General features: G+C 39.8%; 1 protein-coding gene across 1 annotated transcript in view; it reads right to left on the reverse strand.

Annotated features, from left to right (window-relative positions):
• The window catches only part of DNM3 (dynamin 3), a 185051-nt gene that overhangs the window by 13614 nt on the left and 152428 nt on the right, over window positions 1-19009 (reverse strand). The window contains exons 18-19 of the mRNA XM_010582141.1: window positions 5217-5381; window positions 546-772 (exon numbers count right to left, since the gene is read on the reverse strand). Of these exons, the coding sequence (XP_010580443.1) occupies window positions 546-772; window positions 5217-5381 (392 nt within the window). The remainder of the gene's footprint in view (window positions 1-545; window positions 773-5216; window positions 5382-19009) is intronic.

Here is a 19009-nt window from a genome sequence, read left to right on the forward strand (position 1 = left end):
TTTTAATGCCTATGACAATTGTTTTTTCTTGGCATTTTCCTTTGCTGTCAGTGTCACAGCATCACATATATCTAAGTCTCACACCTTTCCCACAGACAGCATGCCTTATGTTAGTCAGAAATAAATATAAGAGCAAAGAGGTAAACGTAATGGATTTTAATATTAGAGTTCTAATAATGTTCTGTTAAGTGGATTTTCTAGGACATGGAGCCCAAGATGCTGAATTATTATAACGGCTTGCAAGAAGAGGCCTTGTGGATGCACCACTGGGGTGACAGAAGCGGCTACTATCTGAAGCATCAGACAAGCTATAAATCCACTGGATGGTCTTCTACAAGGCAAACACCCTGTCTGGTGTTCACATACATATCCACAGAAGATATATATATATATATATATATGAAAATGTTTTGATTTCCATCACAAATGTTATTAAAGACCTAGAGGAGTATCTGCCCAGAAACACAGGCAAGGAGGGAGCTACTGATGCTGACAATGTCTGCCTGTCCTAAATTTCATTGCAATACAGATTTGAGGATCCTTACCTGCGGGCCTGCTGAAGCCAAGAGTCATCTACGGGAGGGGGTGCAGGGGTTGAGACAGTGCTAGTGCTAATATCGCCAATGATTGCTAGGGCTTCCTTTAGTGCTTGGTACATGCGGAGCATTTCATCTCGCCTCTGCGCCTGTTCAGCTGACTCCTCCATCAGAGTGTTTTGGTCCTCAGAAGAATACAAGTGAGCCAGGAGCTCTGCGTTGATAAATTCTTTTACCTATTTCATCAGACAAAAAAATCCCACCAAACAAATAAACAAACAAAAAACCCCATTGAAAATATAATACTGAACAAATACACTGCGAGATCCATGGAACCAGGAGACAGACATATCTCAATTAAATTGGTTTCTCCTACTACCTTACATCAATTCTGCTGGTCATGCAGCTTTTGTTAGATCAGATCAGGGACTAAAAAATGCTGAACTCAGATTGTGCTGATGGTGCAGCAGCCTGAGGTCTAGCTGTGGCCCAAGGAAAGGCTGGCACATGCAGCTGGGCAGAGCAGCTGGAAAAGGATGGACTGGACCTTTTAGCGGCTGCCTGCATGCAGGTGGGCTTAATGCAATTACAAAGCCACATTCTGAGACAATGATTCACATGTGAGGATAAGATGGTTTTGTGCAGTCACTCGACAATGCACTGTGGCCTTTTTTTGGTCCATCTTTGAAACACTGGACATGGCTGGAGTTAACACTGGTCTACGTCTCTAAGGTAACACCTCTGTTTACCATTCATTTCAAACAGGCTTCCTTCCCAGCAGCTCCCAGGAGTCACCTGGCATTTTGGTCCAATTCTAAATGGCTGACTGAGAGGTAAATGGCATCCATTAGTAATACCATCAGATACTAAATTCCCCCGGGAATGGGAATTTTCAGGCTTTATAACACCTCTGTCAATTATTTTCTTAGCAACAATTTACCCTACTGTAGACGGTGTCTTTCATCTGCAACAACTTCGTCAGATTCTAAATATCCCATCCTCATGCATTCAAACTGAAGGGAGAAGTGTCCAAGTAATCTAATTTACTATATTGATTTCCTGCTATGCTTGCCCTGGTTATGGAAACCTGGGCCACATTAAGAGAGATAAAAAGCTAGAAGTACTCTGATTAAATAAGACTGCAGTAAATAGACCAACTGCTGACCTACTAAATCCTTGCATTTGAGACTTTTGTTGCTGTTCTGATCTATTTCTCACCTGGCTTTTTGCTCTATAAAGCTTTTTTGAGCTGGAGATTCTAATGATAATACTTTCCCAAGATTCTGATTACATAAACCTGAGCTCCGTTTGCACACAGGTTTGTGCTAGTTTAGCAACATTGATTTAAATCCTGACAGACTAAGGCAATGTTTCTGTTCAGACAAAGTCAGTAAGAGCACTCGAACTGCGCAGGCATGGGAGCCCTTATGGTCACCTAGCAATGAAAAGAAGGCCAGGAAGACCTTACAGGGAAACAAAACCATATTGCCTGGGCTTGGCTGTCATCTCCCATTCACGTATGACAGGAGATGCACAAATTCTTAGCAAAGCCTGGAAAAATTTTCCATGAGTCTCATGCTGTTTTCCAGTAGATGGTACTGATCAAGAGCCAGAGTACACTACTTTCCTCATGATTGCCAAAAACTCCACATTAAAAACAGATATCATAGTTAAACAGCATCACATTCTACTCGATGAAATGAGCATTTTAATGGCATCACTTCAAAAAAAGAAGAAGAAGAAGTCCTAAAATTAGATTAAGGCCAGAGCTGATTGTAAAGGCATTGTTAAACCACAAATATCTGTTTGAAAAAATCAGCCTGTGACAATTATCATGAGAGATCCCTGTCTGCCACTAGCAGGAGACTCAAGTAACTCCCTGAACTCTTCTGGAAGGGGAAGACTGCTGTGTTAAGGATGGTTCTTGGATCAACCTCCCGCCTTCTGCAATCAGATGCACTGTACTAGACAGAGGAAGATCTTCCACAACAGCCACTTTCTCCAGCTTGGAAAAGGAAGGGAAAGTGACACTTACTCACACCTTTGCTCCTTTCTAGAAAACACAAAGACTCACGGGAATGGTTTAAAACATTTTCCTTCACAGACATCATATCAGGCCTGCAGTCAAAGCTGAACCATAGCAAGCGTCCAAAACGTCAATGCCACAAAGCCTGCCCTGTCACTCTGAAGCGGGCTAAGATGGGCGTGCAGCTTCATTCATCAGTGGGCAGTCTACAACACACATCACTGCCTCAAATGCAAGCACAGTCCATTCCTTTAAGGTTAAGTTTGGTAGTAATAAGTACTCTGGAGTTTTTCTACTCAGCTGAGATTAATATCAGCACTGCTTATGGAGTATATACTGTCTCCTGTAAGACCACCCCTCTTGTATAATCTGTGATACCTAGGCACCATCAAATACAAATTCTGAAATGTGCATTTTGTTTCTGCATGTTTGAGTTGTTAACGGTAACTCAATGCAGTTCTGTGTGGTAAATGTATTTTCTTCTAAGGTAATCAACATCCACCCTAAGGGAAGAATAAGGGATGCATTTGGAATACAACAATCTAGGTTTAGGCCTCAAAATATGCTTAGGGAGCATCTAATTATTTTCTGTACATTAAGTTTGAACCTGATACTTCCCTTGAATCTTAAGTGCTCATTTAGAGGCCCACAAAATGGAAAGGAAGTTCTAGGAAGACTTGGGAGGTTACATTTGTCATGGAAACAAACTCCTTGGGATCGATTTGTTTCCAGAGTTTTGGAGGCAACACGATGGGGCAGCAGAAAGTATAGAATATGCTCATTAGGGGGAGGGAGGGTGTTTTCACTTAACTCCTGGTGGATGGGTTGGACTTCCGAAGGCTCCAAGGAACACACACATATTTAACAGGATCCACCTTCCATCACAGCTCCACTGCTTTCCAGGTCTTTGCACAACCTTTTGGCCTGGCTCAGCAGTTTTAATACAAGCATTTCTTTCTCCTTTTAATAGCGCTTATTTTTTAAAATTTATATTTTAGCTATTGTTTTTAATATGGTATTTTACTGCCTATGCTGCACAGAAACAAGTGCATTAATGTTTTCAGTCTCACCCTTCACAGTCCATTAAAAAGTTTTGATTCTTTGCCACAAATTTAAATTCTAGGATTGAGGTGGAGGTCTTAGCTCACTAGCAAGCCCAAACACAGGTGTGAACTATGAGGTCAGCTGAAAGGTAGATGATGTAAGTATGTTGTTTCTGTGTGCCATGGTCAGCCAGCATGGCAGACTTGACCAATGTAAGAGCTGATGAGATTGAAAGTATAAAATCTTATAGTATTCTACTTCTGAGTAAAGCATGCACTTCAGAGACCCTCAGATTATTCCATATCAGGAGGTGAGTGGCAGAAAATTTAATGTAAACTTTCAAAAAGAACTGCTCACCAAACTCTGCAGTTTATGAAATGAGAGCTAAAACCCAGCCCTTTCAAAAGGCACTGAAGTTGTGCTAAGTCAAAGGAGCAAGTTGCTAGCTGTGATCTGGAAAGAGCAGAGGGAACATGCTCACTCTATAAATTCAAGAGCATGGCTGATTTCAGGATAAAAAGGGCAGTTCGACTGTTCCCATGCTTTTTTGTAAAAACTCACCCATGACTAGAGCATTATGTGGAGTCTGACTCCCCTAAACCTAAAGAAGTTAATGGGTTATCTCTCACCTCATGCAAAAATTCTGATTGTATTATACGTACCAGGAAATCCCATTGAAATTTCCTGTCCAACCACCTAACTCTTAACTGCAATGCAAATTCTGCAGGGCTAATGAAATCCATTGGACTAAAGCTAGAGGTGGCTCTGAGTCAAAAGTAAATGCTACTTTCTAGCCAGATTTGCCTTATAGCATATTGTATTTGTAAAAACTGACTGGTTTGATGACTTCACAGAAAAGGTGCTACCCATAACTAACAGGAGCCGTGCTTTCCGTTATTAGTTCATATGGCAGCAGTGGCACTAATATTAAGCTTTGTTTTCAACAAGGTCCATTTGGAACTCTGCCAGGAAGCAAAGGCTGAGATCCTAGTGCAGTGGAAAAACAATGATATCTCAAAGCCATTTCTTTAACCAAATAATCTTCAGCTCTAACACACACACAATCAATCAACCAACCACATCTGCTTATCTACACAACAGTGTCCTAGGGTTCTAGATTTATTAATTGAAAATGGTAGCCTGAAAATGTAAAGAAACCCAAATAAAATAAGAACTGCTTTAAGAAACCATGACAAAGGGCTACAGATTGAAAATCAAGGAAGCACAGCTCTGCTCTGCTGCTCTCACAGACTGTCTAGATGGAGCTCCCAACTCCCTTTTCCTGTTATATCAAAAGACAGACAGACAAAAAAAATCCTTGCTTTACCTTTAAATAATAATTTATATTCTGATTAAGATGTAAATGAATTCAATCTTTAGCATTTTGGAGTAAGCACTCAAGGCAGCGTGCCAGCCTTTCAGAAGGCTCCAGAACTTCCTACTATTACAGAAGATTGGAATATTTTGTCTAAGAGAGTGGCATTTATGAGAGCATGTTATTCTCTTTAGTACCTGCTGTTGTTGCTGCTGTATTCAAGAGGTGTATTTGTATGAGTGCAAGAGATTTGACAGACATGTTAAGATAATTTAGAACCCTGGCTGTTACTTACATTATTGATCATAAGATGCATGATTGTTTTTGGTATCAAATCTCGGATACATTTGTTGATAATAGACATGTAGGAGTCCACAAGATTTCGAATTGTCTCCACCTGTCTCTCCAGCTGGGGGTCCATTGAAAAATTGTCTGCTTGGCCATTCTCATCATTTTCAGTCTACACAGGAGAAAAAAAAAAAAAAAAAAAAAAGAAAAGTCAAGTCTTTCAGACTGCAGTAAACTGGAAATATATTGGGGAAAAAAAAATGGACTTACACTGTAGTCATCCAGCAATGTAACTCATACAAAGAAGGTCTGGAGGTTAAAATATGAAGTACTGGCCTGTTTAACATTAGTGTTTAACGTCACGAAATCTGGACTTTTAGAGGTTAATGCAGTATGAGCTGCAAGACCTTTTCCACAAAGTACATTATATACTTCCACACAAATTTGTAATTTTGTATTTAAGTTTTCAGACAAAGACGTGTGGTCGTAAATGAAACCCCAAGAAATTACCTCAGATCACTTACTGTGATACTTATTATCAAATCTTTTACCCTTCAGATTCAGCCAGCTTGACCCATGCAAGAAAGCAGCACCTGGATTTTGAATTTTACCCTCTTATGGGTAAAAAACATCCTTGTTATTTAGGACTGACTCAGTTGTGACAAATTCCACACTTCAGCCTCAAACTTGTTAGATGTGAATAGCACCTATATAAACAAAGGATTTATGAAGGATAACAGCAAAAGCATCATTGGTTCCAGTGCTCAAGGCTCAGCATAACATAGGCTGGATTATATATTAGAGGTCCCCTTTTCATTGGACAGGAAAAAAATTCTTTGTATGTAAACAGCTGACCTAATTAAAGAAAATACAAGGAACTTTAACTGGAAGCTAAAAGGTATGTACTTTGCTTCGGTCTGGCCTGTATAAATATAAGAAAACCTAAAAAAAGAATAGTAGCCTTTTGGCAAAAATCAAACTGCTTTCTGAGGCTCAAAGATTCCAGAAGAATGGAATTTCAACCTGGAAAGTACAAAGAACAATGTCCTTTCCCCAAACTCTGACATACAATACTCCCTGAAAACAACCACCAAAGTCATATTAGCATGAACTATAAAATCTAAACCTGTTCTGTTGGCACCTAGAAGCCTAACATGAAGAAACAGAAATTACTTGCACAAAGTGAATAACCCAATAACGAGAACTAGTTATATACCAGCCAGACCCCTGTCAGCACAACTCCATTTATAATATAGCGTTTAGCTAAAATTTGCACACTACTAGTGCTTTACAGATTCCCGGAGCAGTTGAAATCAGTAGCTAACCCATCAGCGAAAGACCGTTAGAGCTAGATATGCAAACATGTCACCAAAGAGGCTTCTCCCTGCATGAAATCCATTCTTGCTGGGCCAAAAAGAGACTCCTAGTTTCATCTCCTAACGCAGGGTCTGCTTCTGTTCATGCAGCATTGGCAGGTAGACCACTTTGTATTTACTCCTTGTAAACTACGGCTTGGTCAGTCCAGTCTAAATGAAATGGTGATAGTTGTGATTTGTTAAGTTATAGTTTTGTTAAGAAATAAGATCCAATGTACCGTTTAGAAACAAAACTACATGTTTGTAAAAGAAGTTTCAAAAGTTCAGATTGTTTTTAATTACAGATGAATTACTGGAAAACCAGCTAATCTATGGACTTTAAAAATCATTAGCAGTGCTACCCAAAAATCCTGGGACTGTGGAGGACACTGAAAGAGCTCTTGAAGAAAACAGTGTTTTCAATTCTGTAACACCAGTAGACACACTACCCTATAAACCTTAATCATTTTGTTAATAAACTGCATATGCCAAAAAGTCACAGCGTGCAGATTGAGTACTTTCCTTAGCCTCCATGTCTGAAAAGAAACTGACTGTAATTTTCCCTGTGAAATACCAAATAAACGGAAAATCATACATCTATCATACACCCACAGATTTTAGCCAAGTAACTGCAGACTGAAAATGCCCTTTTCCCAGTTCCCCTGCATTTGACTTCTATTCTCTTTCTTTTCTTCTTTGCTGTCTATATAAAATGCATTTTGTCCAAGTTTTTTTTTTTCTTTTTATTTTTTTCTTCACTGTTTAAATTACAGATTGCAATAAGATTCTTAGCTGGCTAAGCAGCAGTGACAGATGTTTATCATTATCCTCATCAAGAGAATGTAAAGTAAAAATAGTAATTTGTCTCTGATCTTTAAGGCAAAGGGTAATAGTCTGCAAACATTTAACCTTTTATATACAGGCTCATAGGTGATATTTACAGAAAGTGGATAATACTTCAGGAATCCATCTCTTGTTTGAAACTGTAATAGAGCTGACTTCATACTGTTGATTTATTTTCTCTGAAATCAGAAAAGATCAATGTTTCATGAGTTTACAGTAATTCATTATGAAAGCTTCTGGCCATAGTATTCTTAATGATTTGATGTCTCAACTGAAGGCTTTTCATACCAGAAACCATATTGTTTGCATCGCATCCTGCACATGGAAGTCTGTGCTCTACAGTACACCTACAAACATTATCAGGCTTTTTTTTTGTAAGCTATCTCTGCATTATGCCAACAGCAGCATCTGAGAGTAAGGTTGCCTGGTAAAGCTGGGCATCACAACAAGACAGAAGTGATGTAGATGCCCTATTCCATCTCCATGTCATTCTTTCAAAACAGCTGGTTTTCTCACTGAGCATCACGGAGACTCTAGTTTCAGTGCAAGCCACCCTCAGCCTAAGTCCCTGCCACTCTGCATTCTGGAAAGGCTTTTGCAAGTCTGTTACAATGAATAAATCCAAACCAGAATACGTAAGAAAACCCTCACATCTCTCTGACCGCTCTTGAACAGAATGTTCATGCTAAACAGAAAAGGAGAACGAAGAAGCTGGAAACAGGTTTCTGTGCCTTCCTTCCCAGCAGCCAAGGCAGCCACAGTCCCCTTTCAGTGCTCCTCATCCTCAAGCCAGAACTTGCTCGTTCCAATAGCAAGTGTTAAGTGACAGCATATGAATCTGCACTAAGTTTTCATTCAGTTGACTCTTGCTTAATACCGCTATTAATTGTTGACAGGAATGGAATATTGTTACTTCAAATGAACACAACTGCAATTACTTTAGGAACTTTTGTGAGCCTCCAACAAAGAAACTATGGAAGAATATAGAGTGCTAAAAACCAGGTAGAGAAAATCAGATTCATCTCGGAAAACCCAAATTCAGAATATCTGATGAAAATACACCAAAGCTACAGAGAAGCAATACGTGAATAAAAACACGGACAAAGAGAAGGTAACATGGAAGCCAGGATGGTCCTTTCATTTATACACACATACACATTGCCACAGAGATAAGGTCTTTCCCTCCTACCTTCTCTGCACTTTAGAAGAATGAAAATAATAACTACTCCTTATTCTCTGCAGCAGGTCTCACCTGTATTTCATAAGCTGCTTTGCGATCCTTGCATGGAAAGGTGCTAGTGAAACACAAAGTATGCATCATTGCCACTGTTCTACCCTTCCTCCATTTAGATACCTTCTGTACTAAGACAGTATTAAAGATTAATCAAAGTGTCATACAAGAAAAGACTAAAAACTGCATGCAAAATCCAAACAACTTAAGTTTGTGGGAATTTTACTGCTGGTGCAGTGGGAATAGGATTTCACCCTACACATGCATTTCTACCAGAAAAGTTACCAGTCTTTTGAAGACTGTAAACTCTCTGCTGCAAGAAGAATGATCTAGTGTGGTACAAAGGGATGTAGGCATGAGGAATTGTGTACAATCCGGGAAAAAAAAAAAAAAAATAGTACCTCAGAATATCAGGATAATTTTCCTGATTGTGGGAATTATAAGCATGTTGAAGAATGTCCCAAGAAAAATTCAGGAAAAGTGATTCCTTTTGAAATTCACAGCAAAACTGGGTAACATACTGAAAACAGTCCTGAGCTGGCCACACAGAGAGCGTAATACTTCTAATTTCCATGATTTCATTACATTCAGGGCAGCTGCCAGCATATTTAAGAATGTCTTGTATAACATTCCTGATGTCAGTTCCAAGAAGGAGCATTTGTCTAGCATTTTCATTAGAGCAGTGTATCAACCAATTTTCTTTAATCAAAAAGGCATTCTATTAAAAATCACTGAAAGGAAGCAGACTGGAAGGTGACTGACTAAAGGGTAAAAGTCAAAGCAGCAGCAAAGCAATGCTCTGTATGCTAAGAACTAAGTCCATGGCTGCAGTAAGAAACCAATCATTTAAAAGCTGCTTTCGTATCTTTCATTTACAGATCCAAGTTCATAACAACAACCACCACCTGAAAATTAATTATTCCCTCCAGATTGTATTTATGTTTTAATCAACAGCTGCTGAATATATAATCTCTTTTATCTATTTCTGTCCAAGTAAGATTCTTCTTTAATGCATCAACACTCAGCACACTGCAGTTCTCCTAACCCCACCACCTTTTCCTAAATCTTTACAATCGATTCTTGATATTCCCTCTTCATTGCAGTTTGATAGTGTATATATAATTTAGCTGATGTACTCTCAGCTGTACACAGCATGCCTTTTGCCAGAGGACTGCTGAAACCACATGATGGCTTCACACAGTGAGGTTTTCTTACTGGAAGGAACACAAGTAAATGACAATACATTAGTTTTGTGTATTTACAACAAAGCAAGCAGCAGAAAAAGAACATTTCCCGGGTAGCTTGGAAGCTGTCCTTTTCCCTCACAGAGGGTGACTTTGCCGCTCTCTTCCATGCTTTCAGCATCTCCTGACTTTGTACTGCTCTTGCCTTTACTGAACCACCCACAGGCTGCTCCTTTCAGCTACTATGCTTTCATTAGCAGCCTTGAGCTGCTCTGAACAGAGGTTATGATCTGGCTTTCCCTTGCACACACAATCTCTCTCACTTCATATCCACGCAGAAGAAAGATATAGGCTAGCTCAATTTGATTCAAAAGTATTTAACTCTCTAGATTAGTTTAAACAGTCACCTACTTAGATTCTTCTTTGTGGTTACAGACATCGTATAGTACAGGACATTAGCTAAAACCTTCTGCTGAATCCACAGACTGCTCCCCAGATATTTACCTAGCTTTAATGATCCCAAACATTCAAAACCTATATTAGGCTCTCTCCTTGCCTTCTTCAATCAAGAAGCTGATTTGGAAATGTGAGACAGAAAAGAATGACCTATTACCAGAACTCCAATACATTTGGAGTTACTTTTGTCTTATAGTTCTTAACAGGTTGACAACTAATCATGTTAAATCAATCCAATCTCCTTTTAGAGCAGGGATTCAGATCTTATGGGTAAGGTATTAACATTAGATGGCACATATTTCAGACTTCAGTAAAGCTTTTTGACACAATCTCAGGTGACATTTTCATCAAGGGAAGTGTGCTCTTCCTGCAGTTACTGGTTGGATGCTCATTTCCATAGAAAAGCTGTCAATGGCTCGCTGTCAAACTGGAAAACTCTGTCAAGGGGACTTTCACATGGGCTGTATTTTTTAATGTGCTTATTAATGCCTTAATGCTCACAAAGGTGGATTATAGTCTGTGCTTATTACATTTACAGATGAGAAGAAACTGGAAGGGGATGTGAATGCATTAGATGACAGGACCAGAATTCACAATGATCTGGAGAAACAGTTTAAAAATCTAGACGAAATTCATTATGAATAGAAAATACTTGACTTGGGCAGGAATAAATCAGTTATAAACATACAGCACGAGAATGGCCACTTAAGGAGCAGTTCAGCAGAAAAGAAACTGTGTCTACAGTGCAATATAAACAGAGTATTACTCAACAATGTCTTGCTATTACGAAATCAGTACAAGAATTGTGCATGCAATTCTGGTTATCACACTATATCAGGAACATTTTGAGAGTGTTCAGAGGAGACCATTGAAGATGATGTTCAGGGCTCTATAAAATATTACCTGAAATGAAAAGCTAAGATCAGTTGGGACTGATGAGTTCAAAAGAAACCACCTGTGGAAGGAGAGAGATGAGTGTCTTTGCCGATAGGAAAAGGTGTCAAACAAATATTTGGAAAGTGTTGTATGGTAAGAACAGTGAAGCACAGAAATAAATGGAACTAGGAGAGTTGCAGAATCTCTTCCAAAGATTAGACCAACATCCCTCAGAAATGGTGTAGGTACAGAGATCCTGCCTTGAGGCAGGGGAAAGAACTAGACAACCTCTTGCAGTCCTTCCATCCAGTGGGTGATCCTGGGTGCAAAGCAGCATGAAATTACAAGCCGAGAACACTGCAACAAGAAAAGGTGTTTCTGAAAATACAAAAAAATTTTTCTTTCTGTTCTATGCAAAAATCAAGTAAAAAATAAACCATTGCCATGAATAGCTATCTCCCCTCAAAGAATCTGTACTCCAATTTCACCATTTGCTGCCATGTACATCTCTCACACAAAGGACTTTTACATAACCCTCCCTCCACTGCAAGTTTTGATTCTGGGCCAACAGCTGCTTCATGCCTTTCAGAACAGACTGCTGGACAAGCAAAAGCAAAAAGAGGCTGGCATAAGGAAAACAGCACCTTTGTTTATAAAACAAATACTACTTTGGAATTTGCAAACTTTTCAGTCAAAGAATTTCCTTGTCATAACAACACATGAAGTGCCCCATATTTATAAGAGCACATCAGAAAAAAAATCTAGGATGTGAGATACTATTGGCATGATATTTGCCATTATTTCAGTGTAGAAGGAGGTCAACAGATATTGGGAAGTCTCAAATAGTGGTGAGTTACCCTGGAATTCAAGTCATTATGATGAAGACTCGAAATGTGATGATTAGCCCAGAAGATGCTCAGGCTGAAATATATTGTGCGTTTGTTACCAAATGCATGAAACACATTCCCAGAGACAACAGCCTGATCCAGCAGTGGACAGTAACTGTGAAGGGAACAGGATCATTTGCTGTGAAGGGAGGCAATCAATAGGTGGAGGCATCAACCAGAAATCTGAGGATTAAAGGATTAAAGCTACTGGCTTTAATCCTTTGGTGGTATGCAGTTCTCCTAAGAAGGAAAATAAATAGAAGTCTTGGAGCTTCTACCAAAGATGATGAAAATAGAAAGCAGGAGAATTAGTCATCCATGATGCTGATCAGAGAAGTATTAAGAGTCATCACGAAGACTGAAATAATACCTGCCTTTCACCTCTGTTATTTCCCTCCTTACCAAAACCATTCTTAGAAGAAATGTTGGCAGAACTGATCACTGTTGAGCACTTTTACTTAGCAGTAACCATGCAAGAAAGGGTCACTAACAAAATTTTCCTTATTCCAGCAACAGTGCACAAGACTTGGCTGAAGGATTCCTTTAGGGACAAGAAATTGTCTTATTTTATGAGATCAAAATGGGGCGAGTAAGTGCTCAGTGCATGGACAGTGGCTTGGTGAAGGTTGGTGAAGGCAAATCTTGGAAAACACATTGCCCAAGATTACATGTTTAAAGCATAGCTTATGACTTCATGTGTCTGTGTATAACATAGGAATTGATGTTTTTCACAAAATGTGATCATTTTAGAGGTAGGCACCCAGAATAAAGAATAAAAATCACAATTCTGTTTTTCCTAGATCCTGTACTGAACCCCTATTCCATGGTCCCCCTTCATTTCTTCCAGCTGAGATGGTAACTTTTCAGCACTTACCAGCCTGGTTTAAAGAAACTGGAATACAGGAGAAGGCCAGCGTGCAGATCTGTGTGCATGCTGGGAGGGACGGACTTGGAGGAGGCCTTGTAGTAGGGGAGCTCTGTACAGCGTCCAATGCAGGGGCTCTATAAATTACAGCCTTGTCTTTTATTTTTAGTTGACCTAATGCAGTGTGTCACCTATAACTGCACTCTTTGCCATAATTAATGAAGTCTAGGAAAATATTCTGAAATTCTCCTCTGATAAGCACCTAGACAAACTTGATGTTTCCTCTCCTCTCTGAGACGCAAAAGAGGACGTTAAACTGTTTTCACCCCCACATCCCTCGAGCCATGAGAAGTACCAGATCCGTCTCTGCTGGGCCAGACTAAGCCCTGGTTCACCACAAACTCAGTGCAGTACCGACAAATGATCTCCATAGTAAATGATGCAAATAAGAAATGTCAGCATGTTCCAAAATTCCTCACTTAATCTTATTGCCAGTTGTATAGTCTGGATAATCAGTAAATAAATCCCTCTAACTTTGCTCAAATCCTTAGGGGCTGAATACACAGAAAGCACTTTCTAATTCATTCTCATTAACCTTCCCAGCTCTAAACAAAGTAATTTCCTACTTTTCTTAGTGTCTGATTTTTCCACTGGCCTCTGCAACACCTGATTTAGCAGCAATGATTTCTCACTTGTGATTTCTGTTTTGAACTGGCATTGTTCTTTCTCCTCACACATATGCTTGCTGGAACAGCACGAATCAGCAAGATTTAAAACCTCCCATTCTCAAGTTTGAAGCCCCTAAAGGGAAATTGCAGTTGTGATGCCAAGGAACACAGTCGTACGTTATTTGACTTTTCCTCAGCCAGGCTGACAGCAGAGGGGGAGGGAGGGAGGAAGGAAAGGGGAAGGGAGAGGAAGATGGCATTTTAATAGCACCCACACTGATTTCACACAGTTGGATCACTGTGCTCCGGAGCGGCACCATTTCCTTTCCCCTTTGCCTCACATTCAGTCAATACTCCTAAGCCAGGCTCTACGGGAAGGATTCTCAATCTTTTTCTCCCAGCATGGACCACATCTTAGTACAGAAATCTGTCTTGTGGACACCTCCCCTCACAGGCTAGCTGGCTAGCCCACCCTTTACCCCCATTTTTGACAGACCATTACCAACTCAAGCCTTGCACAGACCACCCCACCCGCATCCCAGATGTGGCTAAATGGGACAACATTCCTGCCAGGACAAGATGGATTATTCCCCCATCTCTTGCCCCAATTCTTATAGTCTCTGTAGGTAGCACCCACAGTAACTGCTTATCTGAAAAACAGGAATGTATTTAATCTAATTTAGCAAGTAGACATACAAGAACCACCAGCATCTTATGTAGATAAATCTACCTTTCCCAGATGTTAGTCATATGCCAAACATACCTTGGCCAGAGTTCTCATCAAAACATTTCATTTGATAATTCAGGTCCTAAGATTCAAAGCTCTCATACACATTAATGTTTTTTCCATAAGCCCTCCGTCAGGCAGAGTGACAGTGGTCTACAGATTCTGGCAGGACCTCTTACCCCAATAGAGCATCAATGATCACCACCATCCAAACTCCCCATTTAAGAACTCCTTTAACTTTGCAAGCGAAAATTTGAGCTGAAACATTCCTGTAGCAGAAAAGCCTCAAAACAGATCAGAAGAGGAATTTGAAAACACCGAAAGCTTTACTGAAGTGTAACAAATATTGCTAAACAAAAGAAAATCATCCATGCAGGAGCATTTTGGATTCACACCACAAGAACAGAAATTGAAAATTATTGGGTAAAATTATTTTCAGGGTAAGAAATGAGTTGTGAGCAACTGTGCTGCACATAATCCTGGACCAAATGAAATTAGATACTGCTTTACGACATGACTTCCATTTTGTATAAATATACCAAAACCCTTCTAAGTATTCTACAAAACCAGCAGAAAACGAAAGATTTTTTTTTTTTTCCTCCCTAAAATAAAAACAAATTGTATTTAAGAGACAGTAAGATTCTGGTAAGTTAATACACATGTCTAAAAGCAACAAACATAAACACTTCATGTTATAAGACCACATGCTTGCTGGCACAAACCAAAATGAAAATATAAAGTTTAAACCTTAAGTCACTCTGACCTCCTCTCTACGGGGAAGTTAAAGGACATGAGTGATTAGCACTCTTCCTGAGGTCCAAGCAGACACAATATGGAGTTTACCTCTGCAGTTAAGATCACCTGGCTTTATTGTTGCCACAAACAACCATAGCCTCGCACTTCAGTTGGATATTTTTGCAAATTAACTTTTTAAATGACCTGTGGCATTTTCGGTTCAAAGGATTGATTTTCTCCCTGTTCCCCTCTGCCTTCTGTTACTAGTCACCAGCAAAAGGTGAAGTCCAGACTCATCTGACATCTCTCATTTTTCAGCTCTTGCACAGCAATGTACAATCAAGAACCCCATCCTTGTGGCAGCACAATGAAAAGGCAAACTTCTTTCAGACAGGGAACAGTAGCTCACACACACACTCCCAAGGATTAGAACTGGTTTTATCAAGAAGAGAAAAAACTGCCACACCATTAGGGCTAGCCCCTGAGCAGTGGTTTAACATATTGTCCCAATGACTGAATGTCTCACAGTGCAGTTATAGATACAAAAGTTTCACTCTTCTTCCCCTATAATTCTATTTTAAAATGTTTTTTGTAATAAAATTACTGTGAGACAGCTAAATCCAAGGGCGGGCATGGAACTTGAACCCATGGCCTTCTGGCTTAGAGGTGAGACTATTCCTAACTGAGCCAAAGTGACATACATAATATGCTTTCAAGGTTTTTAGAGAGCTCTGTCATGATTTAAAAACACTAAGTCTTTGTGGTACAAACCACAGTGCAGGAAAGAACTGGGGCTCCCTTTTTACTGCTAATTTTAGCCGATGAATTGTTTATAATCTCCTGCAAAATACATAAAGCCTTATTCTGCCTTAAGCTAAGAGAGAACAGCCTTTCAAAACTGATTCTTAATTATAGTGTTCCCCTGCTAGATGGGATAGAGGCAGGTTCCAAAATTGTGTCAGAGTATATGAAGTGATAAAATGAGGATGGGTGAGCTATTTTTAAACACACTCAAAGACTTTGAGGTCAAAATCCCTGAATTTATAGCCTTATGGCCATATTAAGACTCATGGATTATTAAGACCTGCATGACGAGATTCAAATATCATTTCATTTGAGACACCCTCTGGCTTCAGAGCATGTGTTCCCTACCAGTCTGCCTGCCAAACCAGGGCCCCCCAGGGAGCCACCTTTAAGCACAGATTATGTCCCTACTGTAGACAGGAATTTGGGAGACAAACGGGATAAGATGCTTCCATCGAAGCATATTCCCTCCTCCTCTCTTTTCCCAAGACAGTTTGCAAGTGAGGGGCCTGCCTTTCCAGATGGGCAGGAAGCGAGTGGGTTAGAGAGAGAGTCAGAGGAGTCTTAGGCAAAAGCACGTAATTGCTCCTTACTCTACCCAGTCTGGAAAGCTAATACAGCCTCAGGCCCTGGTGATATTCCCTTGCTGCAGTCCTGTTTCCCATTTGAAGAGGACAGCTGGGCACCTGCTGCTAGGATAGGATGGAGAGCTGCTGCCCAGGAACATTCAGCCTGGTTTAAACACAAGTGATCCTGCCCTCTCCTGCACGGTTTCTTCCCCACCGCAGGGAGAGAGGCTTTACAACAACTCTGGAAACACATCCTAGACTTTTTAGAAAATCTGGATTTGTAACAAAATCGTTGTTCTGCTCATGGAAATAAACCACAAACCGGCACCACCTGGAAAGGAACTGGCACTGCCTTTGCCCCCACAAGCTTCCCAGCACTGCCGAGTAATGCTCCTGATCTCTGTTTTGACCCATGGCAGCATTTGACTATATAGTAAAAGCTGTCACCCTCTATACACATACTGGTTTCTTTTCAGCAATGATCAACATACACCACATTTTTTTAAAAAAAGGAAAAAAGCTGCCAAGTGAGGAGAAACCAACTGGACAGACTTTTCCTGCCTACCAAGTCAAAATGGAAATAGCTCTCAGACCATTTTCCCTGTCGTTCTTGACAGTCTACAAAAGCTTTAGGTGTATCTTCCTTTAGAGGCCAAATCAGTGGCAGCAAAGGCTTTAGGGCTCCGAGGACACTCCAGAATGATTTGCACCATTTACATTGTTCATTTTGTAACTGAGGTAAAGTTTTATAGAAAGCCATTGCTCAGAGATGAGCTATTATTTTGGAAAAGACCAGAAAGTGGTTAGAAACATCAGAGGAAGACAAAAGGCTCTAAAGCTATTTTCAGGTGAGTGGATTTATTTGTGCAATTTCTGCAATTGCATTTACCTAAGCATCTCTTAAACTTGTAATTTTTTCCATTTCGATTTTCATGCAGTGATGTGTAACATAAAATACTAATGAATTGTAGACGGCCAAAGTAAAAGTAAAAACATTAGTCAAAACAAAACTCAACCCTTTTCTTGGTTGTTTAAGGATTTATAAAGCAATAAAACCACATAACATGCACAAAACAAAAGCCTTGTAGAAAAAGGTTTAGTACAAAAAAGGCCCAGTGAGCAGTTAAAAAAAAATAAAATCCAGCATTCTTGGTTCTATTAGTAATTAATGTACACTCATGTTTTGATCAAAAGGAGTTACTGGAATGGGTTCTGCATTGTACCTATCAGAAGACTACGATGCACTTATTAGCATTAGAGGGTGTCCCACTTGCTGAATGGATCCATGTTCCTTACTTAGGCCTTTTGCAAATATTTTATATTTTTACAGATCCGTGGTATTAGACCATCCTATCAGCACTGAAGACTCATTCTTTCAAAACTTCCTTGTCTTGGTCTGAAAATCTTTACCATTACAATAGCAATATCATGAGTTCAGAGACACTTCCTCTCTTTGAGGTCAAGAAATGTCATTCCTTTATGGCTACAGATGCCCATTACTTACTTGAGAATTGTTACTTTCAGGAGTTGAGCCTTATTTAACTCCAACTGCAGTGACTAGGAATCTTCCTCCTGACATCCACCGGCATTTACTCAGACTACAACAACTGCTTCCTTACATTTCCAAAGTGGCAAAACCAGTTTTAAAGCTTTTCCTACAGGTGCCCTTCATGAGTTTGATTTTTAGGCACACAGAATTCCTGAACTCACTCTGCACCACAAATCATCCTTCAGCTACATCCTGTACTCCTACATCCCACTCTGCTCTCAGCGAAGCCCCTGGCAAAATTCCCACCGAGTTTAATAGTTCTGTCCTATTCCCCCCAATCCCTAACCGAGGTTAATTTCTTTTCTCCAAGTATAAACAGAAATCAGCAGGTAAAAAAGTTTTGTCTAATGTGGCACTAAGGCTGTGGAATTTACTCCCATGTGAGAATGGCACAATAAAGTCATTTGTTTAAAAGTAAATTGAAAACATTCCAGTCCTCTCAGGCTTACAACTATTAGCTGTAGTTTCTGCACAGCACTGTAGAATGTCTGGCATCAAAGACACTTTGTACATTGCACTGAACTTGTATTGGACACTCTTAGTGGACTATTAATCACAGCGAACAAAGATCCCATGCAAACACAAAAAAGTACTGATTTTTCACATGTTTAGCATGGAGTAGAAAAGGTTAACACCATGGTTTTCTGGATACTACGCATTTTGAGACACGAAGTGTTGACAAGACATCTGAGAGAGTGCAGATTTTTCAATTGATAATTACATATTCCACATGAAACAATTCTTATTTGTGCCTAATACTCTCTAGAATTAGACAGAAACATACCTCAGCGTAAACTAGTACAATTTAAATTCAGATGCCTACAAATGCATGTACTTCTTTACACCCACACACAAATACCATGCACATGTGCAGGGGCAATGGTTATTGGCAAGAAAATCTCCAACGATGTGAACCATGGTTCACATGGAACCATGAATGACCACAGTTAGAGAAAGTGAAGGCTTATGCGAAACACACACTAACAGATCAACTAGCCCAAGGAAACTTGATTGTGTGTTTGGAAGCACTGGAAGAGGAATGGGAACTGAA

This window comes from Haliaeetus leucocephalus, unplaced genomic scaffold (genome assembly GCF_000737465.1).
Source record: "Haliaeetus leucocephalus isolate CR32 unplaced genomic scaffold, Haliaeetus_leucocephalus-4.0 Scaffold76, whole genome shotgun sequence".
Taxonomy (NCBI): Eukaryota; Metazoa; Chordata; class Aves; order Accipitriformes; family Accipitridae; genus Haliaeetus; species Haliaeetus leucocephalus.